The following is a 12,136-nucleotide window of genomic DNA, read 5'->3' on the forward strand; positions in this document are numbered from 1 at the left end:
AGTACACCCCTAAGTGAAAATGTCCAAATTGAGCCCAATTAACCATTTTCCCTCCCCGGTGTCATGTGCCTTGCTAGTGTTACAAGGTCTCAGGTGTGAATGGGGAGCAGGTGTGTTAAATTCGGTGTTATCGCTCTCACTCTCTCATACTGGTCACTGGAAGTTCAACATGGCACCTCATTGCAAAGAACTCTCTGGCAATCTGAAAAAAAAAATTGTTGCTCTACATAAAGATGGCCTAGGCTATAAGAAGATTGCCAAGACTCTGAAACTGAGCTGCAGCACGGTGGCCAAGACCATACAGCGGTTTAACAGGACATGTTCCACTCAAAACAGTCCTCGCCATGGTTGACCAAAGAAGTTGAGTGCACATGCTCAGCGTCATATCCAGAGGTTGTCTTTGGGAAATAGACGTATGAGTGCTGCCAGCATTGCTGCAGAGGTTAAAGGGGTGGGGGGTCAGCCTGTCAGTGTTCTGTCCATATGCCGCACACTGCATCAAATTGGTCTGCATGGCTGTCATCCCAGAAAGAAGCCTCTTCTAAAGATGATGCACAAGAAAGCCCACAAACAGTTTGCTGAAAACAAGCAGACTATAGACATGGATTACTGGAACCATGTTCTGTGGTCTGATGAGACTGAGATAAACTTATTTGGTTCAGATGGTGTCAAGCGTGTGTGACAGCAACCAGGTGAGGAGTACAAAGACAAGTGTGTCTTGCCTACAGTCAAGCATGGTGGTGGGAGTGTCATGGTCTGGGACTGCATGAGTGCTGCTGGCACTGGAGAGCTACAGTTCATTGAGGGATCCATGAATGCCAACATGTACTGTGACATACTGAAGCAGAGCATGATCCCCTCCCTTCAGAGACTGGGCTGCAGGACAGTATTCCAACATGACAACGACCCCAAACACACCTCCAAGACAACCACTGACTTGCTAAAGAAGCTGAGGGTAAAGGTGATGGACTGGCCAAGCATGTCTCCAGACCTAAACCCTATTGAGCATCTGCATAGTTGCCAACATTGTAAAAAAAAAATGTGGGACACTTTTGTGGCTGTAGGCGGAGCTGTCCAATAATTAGGGGGCGGGGCATTCACCAGCAGGCGTGGCCTATCAAAAAAAGACAAGTGCGGCGCGCGAAGCGCGTCGCGCCGAAAAATGGGCGTGGTTTACGCGAAATTGTGGGCGTGGCTTAAATGGGCGTGGCTCTAGAGGGTGTGGTTAGAGTCTGAAATGAATGAGGGATGGAGAGGGGGGGAGAGGGGGAGAGAGAGGGAAATGACGGGACAGCAGCCCCAGATCCTACACAATAAAAATATGTGTATTCTAGAAAGTTTAACAATCAGCAGATAAAGATACTCCAAACACCTGGTGTTAATGCTTCAATCATCCCGGCACCATGGTTGTTATGGTGTCAGGATGATTGAAGCGCATTATTTCTATTATTACATTGTAATATAAAATGAAATCATTCAACTCACCATAATGCAGAATCAGTGGGATCCCTGAGCATGTCACCTGCCACGTCGCCTGCCACCAGCCGTCCGTCCTTGCTTCAGATGTCCGAGCAGAGTCCGTCCTTGCATCAGGTGCCCCCAGCGGAGCCCCCCTCACACCAGGAGTCCCCGGCGGAGCCCCCCTCACATCAGAAGTCCCCAGCGGAGCCCCCCTCACATCAAGAGTCCCCGGCGGAGCCCCCCTCACATCAGGTGTCCCCGGCGGAGCCCCCCTCACATCAGGTGTCCCCGGCGGAGCCCCCCCTCACACCAGGAGTCCCCAGCGGAGCCCCCCTCACACCAGGAGTCCCCGGCGGAGCCCCCCTCACACCAGGAGTCCCCGGCGGAGCCCCCCTCACATCAGAAGTCCCCAGCGGAGCCCCCCTCACATCAGAAGTCCCCAGCGGAGCCCCCCTCACACCAGGAGTCCCCGGCGGAGCCCCCCTCACATCAGAAGTCCCCAGCGGAGCCCCCCTCACATCAGAAGTCCCCAGCGGAGCCCCCCCTCACATCAGGAGTCCCCGGCGGAGCCCCCCCTCACATCAGGAGTCCCCGGCGGAGCCCCCCCTCACATCAGGAGTCCCCGGCGGAGCCCCCCCTCACATCAGGAGTCCCCGGCGGAGCTCCCCCTCACATCAGGTGTCCCCAGTGCCCCCGCCTCACATCAGGTGTCCCCAGTGCCCCCCCCTCACATCAGGTGTCCCCAGTGCCCCCCCACTCACATCAGGTGTCCCCAGTGCCCCCCCACTCACATCAGGTGTCCCCAGTGCCCCCCCCACTCACATCAGGTGTCCCCAGTGCCCCCCCCACTCACATCAGGTGTCCCCAGTGCCCCCCCCTCACATCAGGTGTCCCCAGTGCCCTCCCCCCCTCACATCAGGTGTCCCCAGTGCCCCCCCCCTCACATCAGGTGTCCCCAGTGCCCTCCCCCCCTCACATCAGGTGTCCCCAGTGCCCCCCCCCTCACATCAGGTGTCCCCAGTGCCCCCCCCACTCACATCAGGTGTCCCCAGTGCCCCCCCTCACATCAGGTGTCCCCAGTGCCCCCCCCTCACATCAGGTGTCCCCCCCTCACATCAGGTGTCCCCCCCTCACATCAGGTGTCCCCAGTGCCCCCCCCCCTCACATCAGGTGTCCCCCCCTCACATCAGGTGTCCCCAGTGCCCTCCCCCCCTCACATCAGGTGTCCCCAGTGCCCCCCCCCACTCACATCAGGTGTCCCCAGTGCCCCCCCCTCACATCAGGTGTCCCCAGTGCCCCCCCCTCACATCAGGTGTCCCCCCCTCACATCAGGTGTCCCCAGTGCCCCCCCCTCACATCAGGTGTCCCCAGTGCCCCCCCCCTCACATCAGGTGTCCCCCCCTCACATCAGGTGTCCCCAGTGCCCCCCCCCTCACATCAGGTGTCCCCAGTGCCCCCCCCCACTCACATCAGGTGTCCCCTGTGCCCCCCCCCACTCACATCGTGTCCCACAGCGGTGCGCGCGCTCACCCCCCACCTAGAACCCCCGCCCCTTTCCATAACAGACTGGCAGCGGGGCGGGGGGTAGGCGGGGCGAGGCGGAGCGGGGCGGGCCGAGGCGGGGCGGGCCGAGGCGGGGCGAGGCGGAGCGGGCCGAGGCGGGGCGGGCCGAGGCAGGCCGAGGCGGAGCGGGGCGGGCCGAGGCGGAGCGGGGCAGGGGGTGGGCGGCGACGCAGAAGCTTCGTCTAGCCCCCCCCCCAGCCGTCTTCCTGAACTCCAACAAAATGGCGGCCGGCGGAGACAATGTCTCCGCCGGCCGCCGACCTCTAGCGGCGGCGGCGGCGGCGGTTTCAAAAACCGGAACCGAATTTTTCGGGACATTTCCCGGGACGCCACAAATCCGGGAATGAAGTCCAAGTCCCGGGAATGTCCCGGGAAATTCGGGACAGTTGGCAGCTATGCATCTGTGGGGCATCCTCAAAAGGAAGGTGGAAGAGCACAAGGCCTCTAACATCCACCAGCTCGGTGATGTCATCATGGAGGAGTGGAAGAGGACTCCAGTGGCAACCTGTGAAGCTCTGGTGAACTCCATGCCCAAGAGGTTTAAGGCAGTGCTGGAAAATAATGGTGGCCACACAAAATATTGACACTTTGGGCCCAAGTTGGACATTTTCACTTAGGGGTGTACTCACTTTTGTTGCCAGTGGTTTAGACATTAATGGCTGTGTGTTGAGTTATTTTGAGAGGACAGCAAATTTAAACTGTTATGCAAGCTGTACACTCACTATTTACATTGTAGCAAAGTGTCATTTCTTCAGTGTTGTCACATGAAACGATATAATAAAATATTTACAAAAATGTGAGGGGTGTACTCACTTTCGTGAGATACTGTACATTGGGGCGTGTGTTGACAGGCTTTTGCTTGCATCAAACACATTTTGTAATCCAATACAAAACTATGTGACTGCAAAGCATGTTTGAAGCAGGTCAAATGCAGGTCAGAAGGAGGTCAACTGCACATGCCAATATTATCTAAACTATCTCAGAAATGTCCCAAAATGATGTTGAAATGATGCTATTGACAAAAGCACAAATCCCATCTACATCCCTAAACTGGAATTTTAATTAAAAACATTATGAACAGGCAAGTTTTTTTTTAGAACACAAGAGAGATACGTTGTCTCTTTGGCTTTAACCTCCCTGGCACTATGATTATGTCTGATTTTTGAATGTCAATGCGGTACATTGTTTTGTATGGAAATTTGGTGTTTTATATTGTAGGCCTGTAAATCTTAGGAATAACTCACTTAAATCTGTCCAAACAAGAGTCTAGTGGACATCCCGGGTATGATAAAGTTCGAAACACGAAATCAAAAATTATAATATAATAAAGAACTATAAACAATTATAAAAAGTCACTGCATACTGGTTTAGTAAACATCCCGGGTATGAACGTTTTTGAAACATGGGACTGCACAAAGTCTGACGTCACAATCAGGACAACGGAAAGCATCCCTCTATGTCCAAAGCGGATTTAGACCAGCTAGAAAACAGCGATAGTGAAATAGAATCACTTGCAGAATTGAGCAATTGTGATTTGTGGGGAAATTCATCATCAGACACTGAAAGTGATGACAGCCAAAATTCTGCGACTGAGCTCAGTGCTGCATGATCCGTACCACAGTCAGTAGAGCACCAAGTTTGCACATCACTGAGCAGTCACAGAATTGTCGCTGTTGTCACTTTCAGTGTCTGATGACGAATTTCCCCACGAATCACTATCGCTCAATTCTGCAAGTGATTCTAATTCGCTATTTTCTAGCTGGTCTGAAACTGCTTTTGACGTAGAGGAACGCTTTTCGGATGCCATGGACATTCTCAAGTTTCCAGGTAGAAAGAATGGTATATATATATATATATATATATATATATATATATATATATATATATATATATATATATATATATATATATATATATATATATGTGCAGGCAGGGCACTAGGGCACTGGACAAAGCACTAGGGACAAAACTGTTGTGAAATGACTTAAAACAGTAATATAATCTACAGATTACAGTGTGTTGTGTGTGTGTTATGTTTTTGTACTTTTTTTTATTTGCCGCCAGGCTCCGTCCCCAATGCGCTGTGATGCTCACAGGGAATAGAGCCCGGATATTGATGCATTGGGCGGAGGATCCGGCCGGAGGATACAGCGGGAGGACATTGCAGGATCCTGGGGACAAGATAAGTAACTGTAACTGGATACTGCGATGCAATCCTGAGTGTGGCTCGGGGTTACCGTTATTGGTACTGAAAATTAACCCCGAGCCACACTCAGGATTACCGCTAGGGAAGTTAAAGTATTCTTACCTGCATGCAGAGCTCAGTGTACAATTTTGGCATCTGCCAAAATTAATCACCTCCCTAAAAAACCAGAGACCAGAAGAAGACTGACCAAAGATGTCAGTGACCAGCAGGTTACTCCCAAACACCACATAACTGGAGTGGAGGCAAGATTAGTTCCACTTTAGGCCCCTTTCACAGGGGCGTTCCATTTGTCTGTTTTTCATCCATCCGTTGACGGATGAAAAATGGACATCAATGCATCTCTATAGAAAAAAAGGATGTAAACGGATGATCATCCTTTACATCAGCTTTTGTTAACATCCATTCTTTGGAACAGATCAAAGCCCTATTTTACTTGTGTTAAAAAAACAGAACGAACGAAAAACAGATGTAAATGGATAAATGGTCTGTTTTGCATCTGTTTTTTGCATTGGTAGTGGATGTAAAAAAAAACTGATGTACAACTGATGAGAAACTGATCTATTTTTTCTTTAAAAAAAGGTGACTGAAGTGATAAAATAAACAGAACGCTCGTGTTAAGCATTTTTATATTTTTGAATTGACTGGTTGAATGGCCTGGTCTACCTAATTCAACTCATGTTATCTGAAAAAGTGAAACCTTGCAGTCATTTGTAATGTTTTTTATCATTGAACTGAACAGGTATCTCTACCCCACAAATATTTTTACCTTTTCTTAGCTACCGCTTTTCCTGCTTTATATATTCTAGTATTTTTGTGCTTCATGCCAGTCTTGTTACCTTATATAAATTCATCAAATCAGCCCTAGTAAGATGTATTATCTTCTACAGAAGGGGTTTCATTTATTTAGCAATTATTTTTTCTTTGCATATTTTGTTGCTTTGAAACTTACGCTTATCCCACACATTTAACCATTCTGTGTAATTGCTGCTATTTTCATTTGCACTAGCTTTTCCTAGTAAACTGGATTGATTAGGGGAGGGGGTTAAGAGAAAATTTTACTACGTTAATAAATTTCTCTATTTACCAATGTCAATAAAAAGGCAGTGGGGTCCCTTTAATGTGCTATTGTACATTAAATCATATCTAAAGCCAAATCTTTTTTTTTTTTTTTTTTTTTTTTTTTATATACGGAAGGGTTAACACCCATCTGTGTCCCATTGGAGAAATTTTTATTTCAATTCTTGTTCTGTAGACACAACAGGAAATCCATCCCGCCCCCGCTTAATCAGTTGTCACTATTCATAGATTTCTTCTCTATTCCTGCCCTGGGGAATTTCCCTATTACTTTTAGCTGCAGAGACCAAAACCAGAACAAAAAGAGCTTGAATTTTGTGGGGACACAGGGGATTTTAACTTTTCCCTACTCTGTGAAAAAAAAAAAAAGGGTTTAGCATTACAGTGTAAATTTTAAAGACAACATAGTTTTACCTAAAGAAGAAACTAGTAATGTTCCTCTAAGCAAATCTTGCAATTGCCTGACCGAATTAAATATTGTATCTATCCTATATATCCCACTAATCTAGTGACCCTACCTGGGAAGAATGGCAAATCAAGATGATATGGAGTGTCTTTTCGTCTTGGTTTCAGGAGCAGCTTGGTATTCTCTGTTACTGTTTGCTCATGCGGCATGCTGGTGGACTGATGTCTATCATCAATAGAAATTAAAGGTTTTGCCTGCTCATTGCTGCCTGCACATGCAATAAAGCACATAAAAACAAAATAAACAATAGCGAATAAGGAAAAAAAAAGAATTTAAGGGGTGCTTTATAAAAATAAATATTAATTATTTGAAAAAGAGTTTAGGGAAGACCTTATGGCACGCAAGCAATATCAAACCTGTAAAGGAAAATGATAGCTGGAGAAGGAAAGGTTTAATAGGATTGGTTGTTCTAAATTTTCTGAGTAATCTTTCTCTAGCCACCTCAATACCAGCAAATTACACTCTATCCTTCTCCAGCCCCTTTGTCCATTTTTAGTGCTGCGGTACATTGACTGACAATTAGTCATGCAAGACTGCACTATGAATTTTCTAGAATTCATTCAGAAAAAGAGCATTCTTTTGGTGGTATTTAAAAACCACCACTTTCCATAGAGTGGTTCTAAGGTCAAAAACTATTTACCCTTAATGCATTCTCTCTCTCCCCCCACTACTTGGTTCCCCCCCCAATTCCTAAACACTTACCTGTCTCCTCCCACAATACTCTCAGTTGCAGCACTATTCTCCCTTCTTCCTGCATTCCCAGGAGACTGGGAGCAGCATTAGCCATAGGCTGTGAGAAGTGAGAGGGGGGCAGTGCTTACCAGCACTATGTGTGTCTATAGACACACACAGCCTGGATCGGAAGTACTCCTGCATGGACTCCCCCTTAGCACAGTGCTTGCTGAGGGGTCACCTGGAGAAGAGGAAGAGCATTTGCACAGAGCAGGTAAATATGACTTTTTTTTGTATTCTAATTTTTTTTTTTAATTGTCTTTACAATCACTTTAAATTCTCTTATAAAACATACCAACTAAAATGGATTGACAGCACAACACTCCCAAAACACTCCCTTTTTTGGAAAGTAGACACCCCAAGGTGTCAAATGTAAATGCAGGCAGTGTGACCGCAGTGATTGGCTAACAGACATCACGATGCACAGAGCCACTCTGATTGCCTTTGTACATTTTGCCTGTGATCTATGCTGTCTAAGGACAGTACGATCACAGGCACCGAGTATGCACCAACAGTCAACACTATGATATTTAAAGGCTAAGTTCACCTTTCTCAATATGTTATATGTTATACCCATATTTAGGATGTAACATATAAAATGTTGAGCAGCCATCACCTCACCCCCCGATCCTCCCCTTCCCTGTGACAGGGGGTGGAGGACCTTCTTCCTGCACCCACTGTCACAATTTGAAAACAGCGTGGCCATGCGGGGCTCTGCCCATATGGCTGCATCATTCGTTCACAGAGTTTTGTTAATTAATGCCTACAAGTAGCTTCAGCCTCTGCGGCTGACGGCTTGTAGATCTCAGTGAACTGCAAGGGTGCTTGTGAGTGATCTCCTAGTTTATTTAGCTTCCTGGACTTCAGTAACTCCCTGCCCATATCAAAGGTATGGATAGACAGTGTATTGACATTTTGCAAGAGCCTGACAATGCAATCCTGGGTGCAATGCTTTACAGGCTCCCTGCAAAAAGGTAAAAAAAATGTGAACTTATCCTTTAAAATGTCCATTCTGAATAACCACTCCCTTGACTGTCCATTTAACTAAAACGGCTGGTTGGGAAGTGACTAGGACTTAATAATTTCTTAGGTTTAATAGCCTGAGAATTAGCATGTAAAAGAAACCTGAAATAAATCAAATATTCAAACACAATAAAATCAAAGCCCCACTGAACTGTTAGTTTAGGTGAGCAAAATTCATTCAGATGCATCAAAACAAAGCATGTGCAGAACCTTACAGTTCATTTTCTTTAGCCACACAGAATAATAACCTGTCCCCTGCAAGGATGCTGCAGAGAAGGCCATTTCTGTCTGTGTGGAAACAGTTCTCTCTCTGCAGAAGCCTGACATGCTGAGTCAGAACTATAATTCTGCAATGACAAAGCACATGTGCATGCTCATTTAACATACTGTATAACAGCAATACAAGCTCAAGCTAACATAAAAAAGCAATTATTTTATGGCATGCAACAAAACAGAATTAAAACCAGTGCTTCTGTACCAAACGGCAATTAGAGAAGTTAAAGTGTTACATTGAACTGTTTCAAAACAGAAACTGCACTCCACTACTGTCCAACCCTCCTCATCAAATTGAAAATAAATGAATTCATTCATTCCAAACAAGCAAGTGTTCTCATTTCCAAAATGCAGTTACATTGATGGCAATATTTGGAGAAGATGAAACATCTATATGTTTAAAATATTGTACTACGCTAGTTTAAATAATAAAACCCAATATTTTTCTTTATTTTGTTTAACATTCAAACATGGTAAAAATGTAATAATAATTTTAATAAAATAAGCAACCTATCCATGACCTTGTCTAAATAACCCCTATTCCAAAAAAAGCTGAGACGCTGTGTGCATTCAGTTTTTTGTAGATTTTACACAGCATCCCAACTTTTTGGAATTGGGGTTTTAGGTCTCCAAAGGCTGATACTAGGTTTACATATGAATGTGAAAGGCAACAAACATTTCACAAATGTTTCTGTGTGTTTATCCTCTGCCCAAACCCAATATGTTCAATTTAATGTAGGCCCACCAACTGTGAGTCAAGAAGGGGGGAGGGGCAAAAGATTGGGACTAAGCCCTCATGCACACAGGCTGTTAAAAAAACGTTATGAAAACGCCAGTATCTTTGCAGTGATTTTTTTTAACTTTTTTCAGCTTTTTTCAGCGTTTTTGCAATAGCGTTTTTTAGCGTTTTTTGAGCGTTTTTCCGCGTTAGCGTTTTTGAGCGTTTTTTTTTTTCAAATTTTTTTTTTTTTTTCAATGGATCAAAAACGCTGAAAAACGTTGGTGAATGACGTTTTTCAGCGTTTTTCAGCGTTTTTCAGCGTTAGAGCATTTTTACAGCTGAAAAACGTCTTTTAGAACCCACTGGTCCTGGGTTTTTTTTACAGCTTAAAAACGCCTATGCCACTTGCAGCTCAAAAACGCCTAGGCGGGCATGAAGCCATAGACAGCCTTTTTAAGCTGCAAAAAAAGCTCAAAAAAGCAGCTGTAAAAACGTCCGTGTGCATGAGGACTAAATGAAGCACATAGCTGCAAGAATGGCTCTCTCCTGCACTATGCACCCCTTGGAATATGTTTTCATATCCTATGAGAAGCCACTGAGAGATGGTTCTTGCCAACACCCCTGAGCCTCAGAAGATCCAAACACCTTGGATGCTTGTCTGCTCTTGGTGGTGCTGGAGGTTGGGTTGCAGTCATGGATTACATTCCCACAGTGTCAGGGCTCAGCCCTTCCTTCTCAAAGCTGGCCACTCAGCTGTCATCTAATTGCCAGCTCCTATCTTTCCACAGTGACTCACCTGTTGATGATATCCTGCTGATCAGTCCTGCCTACTTAAGCCGTTCAGCCCAGATGATCTCTGCCTTCACCTTGGTCACATCTCTAGAGATGCTCGCCTGCGTTCCTGTTAAAGACTTGCTTGGCTGACATTCCTTCTGGCTCCAGATCCTGCTTGCTGTTCTACTACGCTTATCTCTGGCTCCCTGACATTTTGGCTTGTCTGACTATCCATTCCGGTTCCTGAACTCTGCTATGTTTTGACTACTTTTTATTATTATTATTAAACAAGTGTGATTTTACTGTACTTCTGTCTCAGTCTGATTTGTGTTTTCTAACACACAGTTCCTGTGAACGGTGTCCCCGGTGGGCTCCCAGCTCTTTGCAATGCACCTCCAGTACGCAGCCATACTGTTTATTACGCGCTTGCTCCTGAAGAGTGGTAATTACCCAGCCCTGAAATGCATCAAGTTAACTATAAGCCGCGTTTAACCTTTTTATGTATATACGCCAATTATGCCAATATTTATTTTAATATCATGTGGTTTTAGGATCTACATGTAACATACTATGGGGTTCTATTCCATTGCAATCTCTGTGGAGGAGCTAATGGAGGTTATACATATTCAACCATTTTGTAATTGCACTGTACCATCCCATATGTGCATATGCTATACATATATAAATTATAATTTTTATCACTACCAAGAATTTTTGTTTATTACCCTGTTACCTACAGATCTTCATGAACCTAAATATGATTGTGTATATAAATTATATTTTGATATTTATTATTTTTATGAATTACGTTTTTTTACCATTTTATATACAGAATTTCATAAATAAACATGTTTTTTTAACAACTATTGTCATTCTTGCAGCTACGTGCTTCATTTAAAGTCCCAATCTTTTGCCCCTCCCCTCTTCTTCGCCATAAACAGGGATGGAGGCATATGACACCTTACGCCTCACCACACGGTCTTCTCCTGGTAGGGACGGCTTAGAGTAATTGTATTTTTGCTTGCAAATAACAGAAATTAACTGCATAAAGCATCTATTTATTCACCAAGCTAAGTGAATATTAACTTTGCAAAGTTAAAGTAGAACTAAAGGCAAAATCTTTTTTTTTTCATTTTGGCTAGAGTAAGGGACAGTAATGTTTTTTTTTTTTTTTTTTACCTTCCTCTGGATCAACTGTGGGTATCTGGGATTGTATGATATTTTTTTATTTTTTTTTATGGTTGAACTAGATGGACTTGTGTCTTTTTTCAACCTGACTAACTATGTAACTATGGAACTATAACCTTTGTCAGTGTTTTTTTTTGTCATCTTTGTTCCATTGGTACACTTTTCATCCTATAGCCAAAACAGGAAGTGAGAAGAATCTTTCAAAATTTAAGAAATCTCTGGTTGGCACCAGGGTCATCAGAACTAGTGGCCCCATTGGAAGATTTGCTCTCTATACCTGTTTAGGTGACAACATTAATTTTTTATTTTATTTTGACTTTAGTGATAATGGTAAACAGGACAAATTGAGAGGGTGCATGTCCCCCGCGGAGGCACAGACAGCAATAAAAAAACTGACAGGTGTTCTAATCCCCCTCTACTCCATCCAAAGCTAAGAATATTGGTAACATTCTCTACTCTTTTAGAAAGTCTCCAACATGCTGGACCCAGAACTTGTAATTTAAAGCTCCAAAATTTTTATGATTCCCCTGACATTTATATGGTAGCATTTGTTGCAAAAATACATGTTGCAAACATATGTTATTAGTTAAGCTAAAACAACATGACAAGACAGTCAAACATAAATAAGCACACATGATTATGGCATAAGTAGAAG

At 44.5% G+C, this 12,136-nt stretch overlaps 1 protein-coding gene across 3 annotated transcripts in view; it reads right to left on the reverse strand.

Annotated features, from left to right (window-relative positions):
* PPP1R1C (protein phosphatase 1 regulatory inhibitor subunit 1C) overlaps positions 1–12,136 on the reverse strand; it is a 119,718-nt gene that overhangs the window by 13,961 nt on the left and 93,621 nt on the right. For 2 of the 3 annotated variants that reach the window (XM_073633741.1, XM_073633742.1), the window contains exon 5: positions 6,823–6,978. The exons of the other annotated variant lie outside the window; for it this stretch is intronic. In XM_073633741.1, coding sequence (XP_073489842.1) covers positions 6,823–6,978 — 156 coding nt within the window. The remainder of the gene's footprint in view (positions 1–6,822; positions 6,979–12,136) is intronic. 3 annotated transcript variants of the gene reach the window in all.

This window comes from Aquarana catesbeiana, linkage group LG06, assembly GCF_042186555.1.
Source record: "Aquarana catesbeiana isolate 2022-GZ linkage group LG06, ASM4218655v1, whole genome shotgun sequence".
Classification (NCBI taxonomy): Eukaryota; Metazoa; Chordata; class Amphibia; order Anura; family Ranidae; genus Aquarana; species Aquarana catesbeiana.